At 34.4% G+C, this 18,580-nt stretch overlaps 1 protein-coding gene across 1 annotated transcript in view; it reads right to left on the bottom strand.

Annotated features, from left to right (window-relative positions):
- Positions 1-17,595, bottom strand: part of Vps52 (vacuolar protein sorting 52) — a 143,389-nt gene extending 125,794 nt beyond the window's left edge. The window contains exon 1 of the mRNA XM_089102821.1: positions 17,512-17,595. Coding sequence (XP_088958947.1) covers positions 17,512-17,533 — 22 coding nt within the window. The 5' untranslated portion in view covers positions 17,534-17,595. The remainder of the gene's footprint in view (positions 1-17,511) is intronic.
- Positions 17,596-18,580: the final 985 nt, after the last annotated feature.

Here is an 18,580-nt window from a genome sequence, read left to right as displayed (position 1 = left end):
TGCCCAAAATACTTGATAACTTCAATTCAAAATCAACGGCCATTTAAACATTTGCCTCTCAATTACTTGGACTATCTCAATTCAATTCAATTCAATTTATTCGAATAAAAACATAACACAAACATTAATCACAATAAAGATCCTAGAAGATAACTTGTTAAGGACCAAGAGAGAAAAAAATTAAAGCAACACTGAAAAATAAAAAAAAAATAGTAGAATAAAACATGGCTAATTAGAGCAAATTTGTTAAAAATGGAAATATTAAATTATACCATCAAGTTTTGTTACATTTTTATACAACTTGCAGAAACTTGTGGCTAGTTCAACACTGGAGGGAATTTTGTTCCATTGAATAATAGATTTGTAAATGGGAGATTGCTGGGCAGCACTAGAAACGCATTTAGGAATTTTAAAGGCTCTATTGGATGAACGGAGACAATGGGCTTCCGAATTATTAATATTATAATAGGTTAGTAGTTGAGGTGGAAGATTATTGTGGAAAGCAGAGTAAGCAAGCGATAAATTTAGTTTTTGTATGATTTGATCAAGTGGAGCTATGCCAAAATCTGAATACAAATCACGAGTTGGATATAGACGGGGAAGCCGAAAAACTGCTTTAATGGCGCGGTTTTGGGCAAATTTGAGTTTTTTAATGAAGGACCTTTTTGTATTTCCCCAAACTGATCCGCAATAAGAAAGGTAAGGAAAAATAAAGGAATAATAGAGGGTAACTAGGATGTCAGGAGGAAGAAAATAATTCACACGGTTAATCATAGCTACTTGTCTCAAAATTATTGCTGTTATGTAAGAAATATGATTAGAGAATGACAAGCATGAGTCAATAAATACACCAAGAAACTTGGCAACCTCCACTTGTGGGATGATGTCGGAGGAGTACCTGAGACCAAGAGCAGGTTGAATAACGTCTTTGTTGTAGGGGGTTCTGAATAACACTATTTGACTTTTTTTGCTATTAATGGTCATGTTATTCGTAAGGCACCACGCCTGGACTCTGTTCAGAAGGACTTGGGCAGAGGTTATTGCCAATGGTAGATTGGTGCCAGTGATGAAGAAGTTGCTGTCATCAGCAAATAATACAGGATACACTGAAGGGCCCAGGTCTATAACAAGATCATTGATATACAGGAGAAATAAAATAGGGCCCAGAACGGAGCCTTGCGGGACACCCCTCCGAACAGGTAAGGGCTGAGAGGATACTCCACCCAGGCTCACACTCTGTACCCTTCCAGATAGATAAGAATCAAACCAAGAGAGGGGAACACCACGAATACCGTAACTATTTAATTTACTTATCAAAATACTATGATCGACCATGTCAAAGGCCTTAGAAAAATCCAAAAATAAGCCCAATACAGTTTTTTTAAGGTCGAGTTGTGAGCGTATGAACTGTGTGGCGTCAATTAGAGCATGAGAAGTTGAGAATTTCGGCCTAAAGCCATATTGGTGAGGAGAAATCAAGGATACGGAATGCTGACTGTCAAACAGAAAGGGAGACAGACGTCTGAAGATGATTCTCTCGAGCACTTTGGATATAACAGGAAGAATTGAGATTGGACGATAATTACCTATCTCAGTTGGATCGCCCTTTTTAAGAACTGGAATAACAATGGCTGACTTTAGTAAATCAGGGAAAACTCCGTGGGTTAAAGATAGGTTGGCAATATGCTTGATGGGCTCGTAAACAAAAGGAGATATGGTCTTCAGGAGCTTATTACTTAATCCAAGACAGTCAGGAGCAAAACTATTAGGGAGAGAACCGATGATTTGAAGTACCTCATTGCTATCAGTTGGGCAGAAAAACATGGATCTAAAATTGAAACAAGGGAATACAGCCTGTGAGGAGGAGCGGGAGTCAGTATGAGGAACATTCAAAAAATAATTATTAAATGCATCAGGTGCATGTAAAGGGTCAATTAATCTACCATTTGTGTCTTTAAGGCGAATAGGTATAGACTTTGATTTTCTATTTTTTGAAAGTATATCATTAATGGTGGACCATATCTTTTTCAGATTTCCTTTGCAATTGAGAATTTTTGTATAATAATAATTTTTCTTCGCTTCACGGATGAGTTTAGTGTATAAGTTTTTATAATGTTTATAATTAGATAGGTCAATATCACTACGGGTCTTACAGGCTAACTTATATAATTTGTTTTTACGATATGAGGAGACAATGAGGCTATGTGACATCCAGGGGCAAATAGGGATATTTTTCCGGTTAGGTTTACGAATAGGAAAAGTTGAATGGATAATCTCACTTAGCCTTTGCGCAAAACCATTTGTGGCAGAATTTACCTCGTGACAATTTAAGACATCGGACCAGTCAGTGGTTCTTAGGCAATCGATGAAATGGTTTATATTTGCAGAACTGTAGTTTCGAGTAGGTGTTGGGATATTAATTCTAGACCGTAGAGGTAGTGGTTGCGAAGGTAGAGACAAGTAAATAGTAAAATGGTCTGACAGATCCGAAAATAATATATTTGAGGACAGGTCATTTCCCAGGGAAGTGTATAAAAAAATGTTGTAATTTAATGTTGATGTTGATCTCACTGGATCGACTCTACTGGGGAAAAAAATTGTGGGTAGAAGACCACTCGCGGTTACCGATTCAAAAAAAGTGTCAGATTCAATATTTTTACCAACATTGAGTAGGTTGCAATTAAAGTCCCCAAGAACTATTGCCTTTTTATGGGGTAGGTTAATAAAATTAGAAAAATCATCAAACAGATTACAAAAACATGAGGTCGGAAATGGAGGAGGTTTATAAAATAAGGAGAGTATATAGGAATTTTGGCCGATAACTATGTTTACAATTATTGAATAAATACATCTGAGATTTAGTTGTGTAGAGAAAATAGATTCGCACTCTGATAGCCTGGTAAAATTTACATTCGAATGGATGTAAAGTGAGATACCACCAGAACACTTAGTCAATCTCCTGGGCATATGGATTATTTGGTAACCAGGGAGTAAAAAATCACTAGTGTCATCATTATGGGAAAGCCATGTCTCTGTTAATCCTATTACATCGAAAGGGCAGACACCATTAATTGAAATTAAATCTTTAAACTTGAGCCACTTATCCCGGATGCTTCTGATGTTGAAACAAAGAACATTAAGGGAATTATTATTTACTAGTTTTGGCTTCACATTAGTAGCAAAATCGAAAATATCAAGGTATTTACAACTAGCATTTGTTAAGGTACCAGGGGGGCTGCTTATAGGGTTGGCATGCTGATTATCATCTATATCCGGATAATTAAAAACAATGTTATTGGAAAGCGATAAATTAGTTAAAAACGAAAAGTCACACATTAAATAGTCGTCAGGCGTTCTGATTGTGACTCAATCAGCCTATGTTGGCTTAAAACACTCTCAATTTGAATTTCTGCTTCGGAAACTATGGTCTCGCCAAAGTGGGTTTTTGCCAAATTCTTCAGAATAATGCATTTCAACTGATTGGGTAACTCTAATTGGGAGATGAGCATAGAGGTAACTGTAAAGCTGGCTAATTTAAAGTACACGTTTGATTCATCTTCCAAAGCATTTGGAGAAACTGTGTGAAATCTGTGGGGAGTAATTCCAGGTAACTTTGTTGGTTTTGATGTCTTTCCTTGCGTAGGATTTTCCGAAAGGGGGTTCTTCAGGTTTTTTTGGGGGGCACTTGCTATCAAGGGGAACCATGCATTAGTTTTGTCTCGGATGAGATTATTCTGAAAACTTTCAACACTAGGGGAAGCATTGGGACCTCTTGGTGTCCTGGGGGCTGCTGGTTGCCTGGGGCCTGTTGGTGGTTGAGGGGCTGGTGGTTGCCTGAGGCCTGTTGGGGGACGGGGGACTCTTGGTGTCCTTGGGACTTGCATTGCTACAAAAGGGATTGGAAGTTGTTGCTCTTTTGCTATTCTTAGTATCTCTGCCCTTTGTTTATATTTGGGACAGCTTCCTTTATCTAGGGACTGGTGTTTGCCCTTACAATTAGTACATATTAGGTCAAATTGACAGTTTGACTCATTATGGTCCTTGCCAAGGCAAATCTTACAAATGTTGGAATCCTCTCTACAGTATTTATCTGAGTGACCAAGCTTTAGACATTTAATACACTGTAATGGTTTTTCTTTGTAAGGCTTGAAAGATTTTTGTTGGCCAAAGAGGAACACTTTGTCAATATTAAATTGTCCTTGAAGCTCAAACAACACAGTTTTAAAATTTGAGGTTTCAGTGGTTTCGCGACCAAGGGTATGAACACTAGAGACCGGAATGCATTCACCTTTTCCATTCATCAATGCTTCCATCAGGTCCGAGTTTAGAAATGATATAGGGATATTGTAGAGCACTATCTTCGTTTTTATTGGGCTTGGGGACCACAGGTGGGCTGTGACAACAGCATTTTCAACACTTTTTAGCTCCATTACCTTTTTCACTGATTTGGGATCGTTCAAAAGGATATCTAGGGATCCTGATCTGTTTGTATTCATATTAAAGTTGCAACGAATGGTCTTGAAGAGGGAAACTCGCAACTTTGGTAGATCACGGTTGGTAAACAAGCAATTATCAGATTGGGGAACTAGTTGAATAATTACCGGGGAATCGGCTGGATTTCTTGAAGAGTTGTTCGTGGTATCGGTTAGATGTATTATTGCTGAATCTGGTGGACTTTTTGTTCTCTGTCTTCTACGCTTAGCCGAGTTTACTATCTTAAAGCCTTCTTCATCTTTTTCAGTATCAGTTGTTGAGGGTGATGGACATTGGGTGGTATCCATGTTTAGGGTATGAATACTCTTCAGAGAGGTCGCTGGTACATTCGCAGTTGTAGGGGGGTTCTAGCAAGGGCTTTCGAAGATGGTTGAAATGGTGACTTACTCATATCCCTATCAGGAGGTTGTTTTGGAGGCTCCTTTTTTCCAAACATTTGAGCTATTCAAACTCACAAATTCGAACACTAATTAGAAATTGTTTCACAATAAATTCAAAATAGTCAACAATAACGAGAAAAGTACCAGTAATCTGGTTTAGTGTTTACTAATCAGTTGCCAAAAATTTAAATATTCACTATTTTAAAAAAGTTAAATAGATTAATGGGTCACCTTAAGTCAAAGTATCCACAAGTCTTATCCAAGACAGGAATTATTCACGGTTTGTTCACAGGTTAGGTTGCAAAATTGCTGGTATCCAGATTATAAATAATTCACAAGAGAAGTCTTATCAAAAACATGAATTAATTACATTTTTGTACACAGGTTAGGTTGCGAAATTACATGAATCACAGGAGAAGTGTCTCCTCTGAACTCTCAATCAAGACTGTCTCAATCATCTGTCTTGGCTTTTCTTTGTCTACAATTACCCAGCCCAGTCTTGATGCAACCTATTGCCCAAAATACTTGATAACTTCAATTCAACTGCCCCAGCCATTTAAACATTTGCCTCTCAATTACTTGGACTATCTGTCTTGGCTTTTATTTGTCTACAATTACCCAGCCCAGTCTTGATGCAACCTATTGCCCAAAATACTTGATAACTTCAATTACTTGGACTATCTGTCTTGGCTTTTCTTTGTCTACAATTACCCAGCCCAGTCTTGATGCAACCTATTGCCCAAAATACTTGATAACTTCAATCTCTTATCTTATTGGACACATACTTGTCAGGTTAGTCTTGGTTAGTCAGGTTAGTCTTTCAGATGTTTGAATTGAAGTTATCAAGTATTTTGGGCAATAGGTTGCATCAAGACTGGGCTGGGTAATTGTAGACAAAGAAAAGCCAAGACAGATATTCCAAGTAATTGAGAGGCAAATGTTTAAATGGCTGGGGCACTGATAAATGGCAGGAGTATGAATGACTCTCTTATTGGACACATACTTGTCAGGTTAGTTTTGGAAAGGCATGCCTGCCTAGAGCCTTAGGCATGCTGATCAAGAATTTAAAAAAGAGGCAAACAAGGCACACCCACCTATGGTCTTAAGAAGGTTGACCAAGAATTTAAAATTGACGTAGGACCATAAATTTGCTTGAAATAACCGGCAAAACAATCGTTTAAAGCCATTTTTATCTTTCAAATAGTACCTATTCGTTGCCTAAGCTTAGACCCACATTCTGAAAAAAATCTCAAGAATGCATCAAAATCTCAAGAATGAAAAAAATCTCAAAAAGCAATATCTCAAGAATGGCTTACATTATGGAGTTAGACCTTTCAGGGTAAGTTGTGGCGGATTTTGAACTAGCCAGAAGACAGTCTATGTATACTTTTAAAACAACTTCAATGGCTAATGTAACTAATGACACTAAGGGCATTAAGTTGAAACTTTTAGGGATCATTTAAGGGGAGTTTCAATTAAACAAAAAAAAACTATATGCATGCATGCTTTCAAAAGAGCATATAAGCAACATCATAGGCAAAGCACTGCTCTATCAAAGCTAGTTATATCACTGGGGCTTTTAAAGGAGCTAATTTGATTCGAAATTAAAAGTTCTAGTGTCCTTTATAAGAGTTAAAAAAGATTTGAGGGCAATCAGCCTCCCTCTTCAGCCCATAATTTTGCAATACTTCCAATCAAAATTTAAAACAGCCATTTTGTTCAGTATAGCTGAACAATCCAGTAATTATATCTATAGGGGTATTGGGTAGATCAACCCCCCCCCCCCCCCCAGAGTTATGCAATTTGGCCATTATACTTAAAAACTAGATGTTTTCAAACGGAAAACTTAAAAACTTTAATATCAAACGGAAACACACTGTCAGTATGCTGGTTCCCAATAAGACATCTCAGTAATATCCCAAGAATGACTGAGGGTATTGAGTTGAAACTTTTGGAGCTACTTCTATTACTACTTCTGGTCTTACAATTTAACTAAGTCAAAAGAGTCAAATTGTATCCGGGTTGTCAAAGAGCATGAAAAGAATTTTTTGAGAATAGTAGTATGTTTTATTTTTCAAGCCAACTTAAAGAGGTATAAAACTAAATTAAACAATACTATTCATGCCAAGATTTTCAAAAGGGCATATGTTGTTAAAAATTGTTAAAGAAGTTTCTCTAACATACAAATAACAAGCTGTACTATAGTTTTTTATAGAGAAAAACCAAAAAAATACAAATTATTTGTTGGTTCTTCCTGCCCCTTTCTTTCTTTTTCAGACAAATGACCTGTTTTCCTTTTCATTATTAAATTTGCTTGGATTTGCCTATAATATAATTTTCAATAATATTCTATGACAGCGTTGTCGTAGAAACTTCGAAAAGGGATCCTTTAATTGGAAATTGGAAGGGCTTGTGCCCTTTTAATAGCCCAAAAGCATTTGAAGGCAACTAACACCCCTTCCACGCCCACCATTTCCCATAACACATCCAATCAAAATTTTGAGATAGCCATATTGTTTGACGTAGTTCAAAGATCCGGAAATTACGTCTTTGAGGATGACACTCCCCCCACATTCTCAGGGCAAGGGTTGTAAATTATGCCTTGGGGGCATATAAGGTTTTTTATAGAAAGCGTTGCCGTAGAAAGTTCGAAAAGGGCTCATTCCATAGGAAATTGGAAGGGCTAAAGCCAGTTTTAATAGTTGAAAGTCATTGGAGGGCAACTACACCCACCCCTCTCGCCACCCATTTCCCCAAACACATCCAATCAATATTTTGAGATAGCCATTTTGTCTTTATAGAAAGCATTTATACAGAAACGCTTTCTATAAAGGTCTTTATAGAAAGCGTTGTCGTAGAAACTTCAAAAACGGCTCATTCGATTGGAAATTGAAGTGGCTAGTGCCCTTTTTAATAGTCGCAAGTGATTGGAGGGCAACTAACCCCCCTCTCACGCCCACCAATTCCCCAAACACTTCCAATCAAAATATTGAGATAGCAATTTTGTTCAGCGTAGTTGAAGGGCCGAGAAATTATGTCTTTGAGCAAGACACTAACCCCACAGTCATCAGGGCAAGGGTTGTAAGTTATACCATAGGGGCATATAAGGTTTTTACACAAAGTGTTGTCATATAAACTTCAAAAAGGCCTCTTTCGATTTGAAATTGAAACACCTAGTGCCCTTTTTAATAGTCAAAAGTAATTGGGGGAAAACTAACCCCCCTCTTACGCCCACCATTTCCCCAAACACATCCAATCAAAATTTTGAGATACCGTAGCCATTTTGTTCAACGTAGTTGAAAGTTCTGAAAATTATGTCTTTAAGGATGACAAACTCCCCACAGCCCCCAGGGTAAAGGTTGTAAGTCGTGGCCTTGGGGCATATAAGATTTTCATAGAAAGTGTTGTCATAGAAACTTCAAAGGAGCTCATTCATTTGGGAATTGAGAGGGTTAGGGCCCTTATTAATAGTCAAAAGCGATTGAGGGGAATGCCCCCCCCACACCCATCATTTCCCCAAACACTTCCAATCAACGTTTTGATATACCCATTTTGTTGAACGTAGTTGAAGGGTCCACAAATTATGTCTTTAAATATGACAACCATCCACAGGACTCAGGCCTAAGGTTGTAAGTTATGCCTTGAGAGGATACAAAGCTTTTACACTTCTAACACTTACAATCAAAAATTTTAGATAGTCATTTTGTTCAACATATTTGAACGGTCTGGAAATTATGTCTTTGAGGATAACAAATCCCCCCAGCCCTCAGGAAAAGGGTTGTAATTTATGTCCTGGGGGTATGTAAGGTTTTTATAGAAAGCATGGTCATATAAAATTCGGAGGGGTTTCGTTGGATTGGTAATCAGACGCCCTAGTGCTCTTTTTAAGGGTCAAAGTGATCGGAGGGCAGCTAGCCCCCCCCCCCCCACACACACTCACATATGGAATTGTGCTAAAATGCATTTAATAGAAATTCTGAGATAGCCATTCTATTCAAAATAGTCTAAATATCTATAACAATGCTTTTGTGGCTGAAACAAACCCCAGAAATTAGAGGCAAGGGTTGTAAGTTATGCCCAGGGGTATTAAATGTTTTTATAGAAGAGATGGTTGTTTAAATTTAGAAGAGGCTCATTTGGTTGAAAATTGGAAGTTCTAGTTCCTTTTTAAGTGTCAAAAGTGATGGACATCATTTAGCCCCCCCCCCCCTCTCCTACAACCCCTCCTTTCACCAAACGTATCTAATTGAAATTATGAGATAGCGATTTTTTTCAAAATAGTCCAAAGAACATTTAATAATGTCTCTAGGGATGACACCCCCAACACCCTGGGGATAGGGTTGTAAGCTATTTTATGAGGGTATATAAGGTTTTTATTGAATGGGCAGACATATAAACATCAGATGTGGCTTATTTGATTTGAAGTTGGAAGTTATAGTGCTCTTTTTAAGAGTCAAAGTGATTTGAGATCAAACAGCCCCCTCCCCTCCATGCTCAGCATTTGCCTTAACACTACCAATCAAAATTTGGAGATAACAAATTTGTTCATTTTAGTTGAAGGTTTTGGAAATTATGTCTGTGAGGAATACAACCCCCCCCCCACTCCAGCTCTGAGGGAAAGGGTTGTAAGTTATGCCCTTGGGGCATACAAAGTTCTTATAAAAAAAGGGTGGTCGTATATGCTTTGGAGGGGACTCATTGGATTGGCAATCATAAGTTCTAGTGCCCTTTTTAAGAGTTAAAGTGATCAGAACGCAGCTACCCCCCCCCCCTTCCACACACACGCACACACAAACACGTCGTGTTTTCCTGAGATGTATCCAATAGATATTTTGAGACAGTCCTTTTATTCAAAATAGTCCAAATATCATATATCAAGGCTTTTGAGGTTGATAAAAACCACCAGAGCCTGAGGGCGAGGGTTTTAAGCTATGCCCCTGAGTATTTAGGCTCATTTTGTTGAAATTGGAAGTCCTAGTTCCCTTTTAAGAGTCAATACTGATGGAGGTCTAGTAGCACCCCCACCCAACTAGCCCTCTTCATCAAATGCATCTGATTGAAATTGTACAATGGCAGTTTTGTTTAAAATAGTCCAAAGAATATATAACAATGCTTCCAGGGTTGGAAGCATTCATAATGCTTCACAACCCCACAGAGCCCTGAGGCAAGGGCTTTAAGTTATGCCCTGGGGGCATATAAGTTTCTTATAGAATGGGTGGTCATATTATATTCAGATGGGTCTCATTTGATTTTAAATTTGAAGTTATAACTTTTTAAGAGTCAAAGTGATTTGAGAGCAACCCCTCTCCCCGCACGCATCATTTCCCAAAACAAACATCCAAACAAAGTTTTGAGACATCAATTTTTTCAGCATTGTTGAAAGGTTCAGTAATTATTTGTAGCAACAGTCATAGTAGCATTAGTAGCAGTATGTAAATAGCACCTTTTTTCAATATTCCCTTAAACACATGATGAAATTTTTAGCTTAATACCATCAACCAGTCATGAATCATTGCTGATACCTCCTTTTGACAACCTATATGGGCAGAGTGTGTTTCGACTTATTTCAATACAGTTACGATATTACAATAGTAGTAATAGTACTAGTACCAGTAGTTGTAGGAGTAGAAGTACTAGTATTATAATGCAAATATTGTCTTTTGATTAGTTCAACATCCCCCACAACATGCGTTGTAAGTTTTAATTTCACACACGAAACTGTTCCTAAGATATTGCTGATATTCCCTTTTGACAACCTGCATATGGAAGACAGGTTGTCATCTGTACAACAGAAATATTCTCTGAAAATTTTACCTTCATACTTCCATGGGTTATGGATTTGAGCTAGCCAGAAGACACTATCTGTATACATTTGATGGTACTTCAACGGTTACTGTAACTAACGTCGCCAATGACATTAAGTTGAAACTTTTAGGGAACGTTTAGGAGTTTCAATTAAACGAAAACCTATATGCATACAGGTATTAAAAGGACATATAAGCACCAAGGCGCATATAAGAACATAGGCAGCAATGCTCTATCATAGCTGGTAATATCATTGATATTTTAAAGGAGTTAATTTTATTGAAAATTAAAAGTTCTAGTGCCCTCTTAAGAGTCAAAGGTGATTGGAAGCCAATCAGACCTCCTCTTTAGCAAAACATTTTTCAGATCCCTTGAAAGAGCATAAATATAATTTTTTGGGAATCGCATTAAATTTTATTTATCAAGTCAACTAGAGGATATATATGACTAAATCAAACACTACTGTTTGTGTCATGATTTTCAAAAGTGTTTGTGTTGTTAAAAATTGCTGAAAAAGTTTCTCCAGCATATAAATAGCAGGCCAAACTATACTTTCTTAAACGAAAACTGAAAAGATTCAAACTATTATTTTCTTTTTCTCTGAAAAAGACTATGTCAATATAAAACGAACAAAAATTAAGTAAAAAAAGCTTTTTGCACAAAATAAGTTTGTCAAAAAAAAGTAAAGAACTCCATTAAACCAAAAATGAAAAAAAAATATAATCAAATAATCTACCAGGCATACAACTACCACAAATCAGTATCAATAAATAACTAAAACCCAAAACAAACAGAAATTAAAATAATTAACAAAGTCAAACTGAAAACGAGCAGAAACTAATAGTAGTAGGGTTCAAAACCCATATGCTTTCTAAAAGCCAAAATATAATTTGTACTTACTGAAAAAATTCTTTTAAATGTTTTCACTTTTATAACTTTAAAAAATCAAAAATTAATAAATATTTTAAGGAATAAATATCAGCATATGTATATTAAACTGATAATGCACATTCATTTATTTTCTTTCAGTAAAGTACAAATTATATTCTGGCTCTTAGAAAGCATAGGGCCCCAGATATAACAGTGGTACCAGCAGAGACCCTACATATAACAATATTATTTGCTTTTTCCATGAAAAAGACTATGCCAATAAAAAACGAACAGACACTAATTTTAAAAAAAATTTCCACAAAATAAGTTTTTCAAAGAGAAGTAAAGAATTACATCAAATCAAAAATGATCAGAAATAAAATTAAATAATCTACCAAGCGTAAAACAACCAAACAAGTCAAACTCAAAACTAGCAGAAATTAATACGAGTAGGGCTCAAAACCCTCATGCCTTCTGAAGGCTAGAACATAATTTGCACTTTACATAAATAAAATAAAAGTGAATGTGCATTGTCAGTTTAATATACATATGCTGATATTTATTTATTTCAAGTCTTAATAATTTTTGATTTATTAAAGTTATAAAATTGAAAATATTTAAAATGTATCTTTAATGATATGACCATATCTTTAACTGACCTCATTTTTACTATTTGCTCTCCAAAATTTATTGAGGAGGAGTCGTGGGATCCTGGGTGGTCAAGAAGAATTGCATTAGGTATTCAGTTACACCGGCAATTGAGAAAAAAACTTTCATCGTTTTACCATACATCCCGAAACTTGGCAATAAACTTAGAAAAATTTTAAATAAACATAATCTCTCTGTTTCTTTCAGAACCAAACAAAAGGTTGAACATTTTTTTAACTCAGGAAAGGATAAAACAGACCCTGTACTGGGTAGTGGTGTCTACAGAATCCCGTGTTCTTTTGGAAAATTTTACATTGTTAGAACCCATCAACACCTAGGTGAAAGTTTGCATGAGCACAAAATCTCAATAGATAAGTCCCTGAGATTAAAAAATAACAATGACAACTTTGATTTGGCATTGGTTTCAAATATTTTCGTAAAACCGACCCATCTAGTTCTGTTTGACTATGCAACTTTAATATCAACTGTTAATGGCGTACCACAAACTTTTAAGGAGATAATTGAGATAAAAAAAATATATGAACCAAAATTTAGCAATAAATAGAGATACTGGAGAGATTTCATTGAGCCCAATTTACGACAGTTTAATCTTGAAGGACTCAATCAATATTTTCACCCAAAAAACTTAAAAGAACCTATTTGCATATCTAATGAAAACCTAAATTGTAGACAAGCCAAAATTAATGCAAGACGAAAGATCCTTGCACACTCGTCTTGGTAAATTTCGTTTTCATGGATTCCTGCCTGGTTTTTTATTCAGTGTCTATCTTGTCTCTGTATAGGAAACTTCAAAAGGTTAGATTCTCGTTTTGTTTTTTTTTTCTCTTTTTATTTTTGTTTGGCACTGAGGACGACTTGGCGGAGGTCCTTGTCGAAATATCTGCTTATATTTTATCATCTTCATGGTTCGCTGGCTTACAAAATCCTCGATTTTTCACCCTTTTTGATTTTATTTTTCATTTTGTTATTTTCTCTCTTCTCTGAGTTTCGTTTGTCATTAGGTATTGCATTGGAAAAAATTAAGAGCCATAAACAAAATGAAATTATTTTAGTTTGTATATATATATATATATATATATATATATATATATATATATATATATATATATATATATATATATATATATATATATATATATATATATATATATATATATATATATATATATATATATATATATATATATATATATATATATATATATATATATATATGAGCATAGTGCTTAGTTCAAAAGAGGTTATGTGCAAGGGGTATATGTGCAAAGTATATGTGCAAAGCCATAATTTTTTATTTTTAAACAAAGCCTTGGTAATAATTACAATAATACCCTTGCACATAACCTCTTTTAAACTAAGCACTATGCTAACAAATGAGTAGCACCACATGATTCCCTAGTCAGCACTGCTTCAATATATATATATATATATATATATATATATATATATATATATATATATATATATATATATATATATATATATATATATATATATATATATATATATATATATATATATATATAAATATATATATATATAGTGGTGGAACCACTATAATAGAAAATAGTAGCATCATTATATACCTCTATTAAACATTTTCTATTTATACTGATTACTACTTTGGTAATTTCGCTGCCCTTTCCCCCTTAATGGGTCGCATGTACCCTAGGCTATATACAACTCAGAAAGAATAGATAAATATGGAAGAAATGTGAAAATATGATTGATAAGATAAGATATTTATTTCAAAAACGTCTACCACAAGCCCCAAAGGACCAAATTAGCATTTTGGAGTCATTAAACCAAAAAACGGAAAATAATAAAAAAGCACAAAAACTAAAAAAACTGGCAAAGCAATGCCAAAACCAATAATATCCAAATGGCAAAACCATTTGTTAGTTGACAAAAAAAAATTAAGTGGCAAAATGTTAGAAACTGGAAAAAGTAAAGACTAAAAAAGAGTGAAATAAATTAACGTCAAAAAGGTTTAAAAGATAATATATAAAAGGGGGGAGGAAACAAAAAAAAATCAAACAAACAAAAAGTTGGGTATCACCAGTACCAATGAAAAAAAAAAGGAAAACTAGCAGTTTATTTTATCCATAATGAAGGGTACAAAGGTTTTTCAATACCCAGAGGTCAAGCACCAGATAGGGGAAAAGATAGGAATGGGTTCAGAAACAGCATGTGGCAGGTGGTGTCTGGATGGGGAGTGTCTTTTGGGGAAAATCCAGACTAGACTAGACCAATCCAAACTAGAGTTTGACCCCCCCCCTCTGAAATATTTTTCTGACTGGTAAAAACGAAACAAAAATGGATATAAACAAATTTGGTATGCGTTTTTTGTGTAACCCCCACCTCCCCCCCCACCCAAAAAAAAATATCTTTGAGTAAAACCCACTCTAAAACAAAAATCTTGGGAATGGCCTTGCTTCCTGGAGCACTTTTTTGGCCCTGGATTCATTACTGGATTCAAGTTTTATTTTCCTAACCTAACCACTTCACAAGATAGCAAAAATAAGCTTGTCTCAAATCATACCCAAACTAGTCTAGTCCTAACTATCAGCTTGTCCAAATGGTAAACATTTTGCAGTTCATAATACAGATCACATACCACTAGATGCCATTTTGTATACTCTTTCTGATTATAATCATGGGTTTTCTTGCAAATTCAATTTTAAGCCCTTTTAGGACCCTTGAAAATAATAATTTCATTCTATATTTTTTGGGATATAGAAATGGGTTATAACATTTGTTTCAAACTTACTATTTTTTTAAAAATCCATTTTGTAAAATTTGTATAATTCATAAACATTGATTTGTCAAGATTAAGTTGAATAAAAAAAAATCAAAACAAATCCACCATATTTTCTTCTTATTCTGTTAGGCTGCTTAAAAGCTGCTGCTTCACCTATATGTAAAAAAAAATATCAAAGCTGAGAGAAGAAACATGCTTGATAGAAAAATGGCAAAATTGTTTTGAATTTTTATTCAACTTAATTGTGAAAGATCAATTTGCTTCTGGGGCTAATTGCATCTTGAGCCTTTAAAGGGGCCCCAATGGTATTTTATATGAATTATGAAAGAGCATACAAAAAGCAAATGATGTTTTCACTTTCATCCTAGTTCAATTATCTGGCCTACTGCAAATTTACAATGAACTTACCCCCCCCCCTTACCCCCCTAATGTGCAAATATATATCCTGAATTGGAATATACCATGGATTGTCAACAGCAAAGTTTTGAATTGCAAAATTCAGTGCTATTTTTGTCAATGGCATTTGAAAACTTGAAACAGTAGGAAAAACGGTTTATACTTGAGTTGCCTGATAAATGATGTTTGAATTGTTATAAATAAGTATTTTTGGAATATATTACTCTTGAACAACTTATTTATAAACTAGTGATATCTTTTTAGCCACTTTTCAATAACTTAACTACTGTTGATAACTTCTTTGTGTCTTAGCCAAATAATTACCTGTAATATTATATGATTTCAGGTGGGATCTAGTGCTGGTGGAGGAATTTTTAAATTTTTCCCGACAGACCTTAACCCTGATCCAGGTTTTAACCTGAGACAGATAATTATTTGGGGAGGTCATTTTATTTTTGTTTTGGGTTGTTGTTTTTGTCTTATGGTTAATGGAAATGGGCTTGATTTTTGGATATGATTTGGATTATGTTTGGTATGTCATTATGGTTGTTTACCTTGTTTTTTAATGATAAATTTGAATAATAGTAAGATTCAAAGTGGTCTACCGGATATTAGTAGGTGTACCGGTCGTTGTTCTCTTTGCCGAGATTATTTCACCCCTAGGGTTATTGTACAACGCACTTTATATAATAAAAAAGTTCAATGTTTATTTTTCAGTATGGTAAATTGTAAAACAACTAATATCATTTTTCTGTTGGAGTGTAAAATCTGTGGCTTACAATATGTGGGGGAAAGTATTAATAACATGTATGAGAGATTTTTGGGACACAAAAGCACAATTAACAGAAAAAAAACTAACAGCTATCTAGTACAACATTGTAATAATGGTACCTGCTCTTTAACTAATTTAACTATTATGATTTTAGAAAATTTGGATTTAAATAATTTAACTAAAGAAGAGAAAAATATAAAATTACATAAACATGAAGATTATTGGATCCATACCCTCAGTACTGCTTATCCTTTTGGGTTGAATGATTGAGTGGCTATATATGGAGACATGTCTAATGTTGTTGTTAATTGTATTAATGGTTTAATGGACCATCCTTCTTTTAATCATCCCGTTAAACATAAAAATTGATCAAGAGGGCAGAAGAAAAATAATAGGAAAAAGAATATAGATTAGATATTTATTTGAGGGAGTTGAGCCAGCTATTTGAGTCTAATGGTATGGCTAGTATAATAAAATGCTTAAATAAATTATCAAAAAATAATTTAACAAAATTATTTTGGAATATAAATAATAAAACACCATGTAATTCAAAAATTAAACTAATTTATGATACAGTATGTATTTTAGCTAGAACTAAATGTATTTCAAAGGAAAAAAAGTCTGATAAGACTGTTAATAAGGAGAAGAGATTATATTTATCTATAAATTTTAGAAGTAAACAAACAGAGGATATAAATTTACCTGGAATTTTAAACCAGGCTGATGTTAAACAGGCCCTTCCAATAATTCAGGGTATATATTTCTACATTAGGGGGGGGGGGGTAAAGTTTAAAATTACCTCCCATTTAAATCAGAAATAAAATTTGACCCCCTCTGGTAAATATCTACCAAATCATATTATTGACTTACGCATAAAGTGAATATTCCACTTGATGCCTTTTTTTATGCTGATCACAAATAATAATCATTTCTATTGGAAATGAATTTCAGCCCCCCCCCCCTATATATGCAAATTCAGGGTTAGGATAGGTTAAATTAGGTTAGGTATATATAGGGGGTGGGGCTGAAATTCATTTCCAATAGAAATGTTTATTATATTTGTAATCAGCATAAAAAAAGGCATCAAATGGTGTATTCACTTTATTCCTAACTCAATAATATGATTTGGTAGATATTTACCCCCCCCCCCCGTAATTTAGAAATATATACCCTGAATTTGCACATATAGGGGGGGGGGGCTAAAATTCATTTCCGATAGAAATGATTATTAGCCTAGCCTATATTTGTAATCAGCATAAAAAAGGCATCAAATGGTATATTCACTTTAGCTGTTATTCAATAATATGATTTGGTAAATATTTACCAAAATTTCTAATCAATCCAAAAATATAATCGTAAAATACCATTTAAGACTTTCGATTCCATTTCAAAAGTTTCCAATAACAACTAATTTTTTCAAAGATTCAAACACGTTAAATTGATTTAAAGTTTATGCGTTACTGTGTGACGTAGTCACAGACAAGAAGTATTATCATTAACTTCCTCTCTTGTATTATCAAGTATTATCTTGATAGCCAAGATAATGATAATCATAATGATGATAGCCTTGATACCAAGTGTACTCTCAAGTATTATCATATATATTACATACCTCTTGTCTGTGGACGTAGTCATAGAAGCATGTGAAGAGTTATATTTCAAAGGTATTACCTTAGAGAACGCTTGAAAACGTAGGAGCATGTCAAACTTTGTCCTTGAAGCAGTGTGGAACTTGAGCATCCATGGTTTTAGAATGGTAATCTGTTTCAAGAAAAGACGTGTCAAGACAAGCCTACGGCTTCCTCGTTTTTTTTTTCATTTATGAAAATAATTTCAAAACACTCCAATTACAGAAATTGTAACAGAGAAATTGTAAACAGGAAAAAGCCAAAACAGATAGTCTAAGTAATTGAGAGGCAAATGTTTAAATGGCTGGGGCACGGGTCCTAATACACTCTAAGACATAAGCACAAAATCAATTCATAAATTTAAACAACAGATAAAAGATTATAAAGACTGACTGCAACATTCAAAATCTTTAAATGAAAAATGTTTAATTATTTGATGGTTGAATATAAGCGCATTGCATTTCTTCACCTTTCTTAGCAATAGATTTATCAATGCTTTACATTAAGTGTCTTCAAAACGATATTTATTGTAGGCCGCCTTGTTTTATTCAGTAAATAACTTAAGGTGTGCACAGTAAATACAGATGACAAATAAATTCTTCAAACATAAAAATTCTTCATAAATTCTTCAAATATTGATTAGACATGTGTTCTGTAGGCTATTTTTTTTTCATCAAAAAGAAAAGTGAGCTAGCTGAAAATTTTTACAATTTTGCAAAAGCTAAAGCACTTTTTAAACGAATTTGACAATTTGAGTAAGTAGCTTCTATTGTGTCTTTTATTTATTGACATGGAAAGGCAGTGT

This window comes from Artemia sp. Qi Xiang Cuo, chromosome 16 (genome assembly GCF_049724085.1).
Source record: "Artemia sp. Qi Xiang Cuo chromosome 16, ASM4972408v1, whole genome shotgun sequence".
In the NCBI taxonomy this organism is placed as follows: Eukaryota; Metazoa; Arthropoda; class Branchiopoda; order Anostraca; family Artemiidae; genus Artemia; species Artemia sp. Qi Xiang Cuo.
Note: the sequence above shows the minus strand (reverse complement) of the source record. Positions and strands in the feature narration are given on the sequence as shown.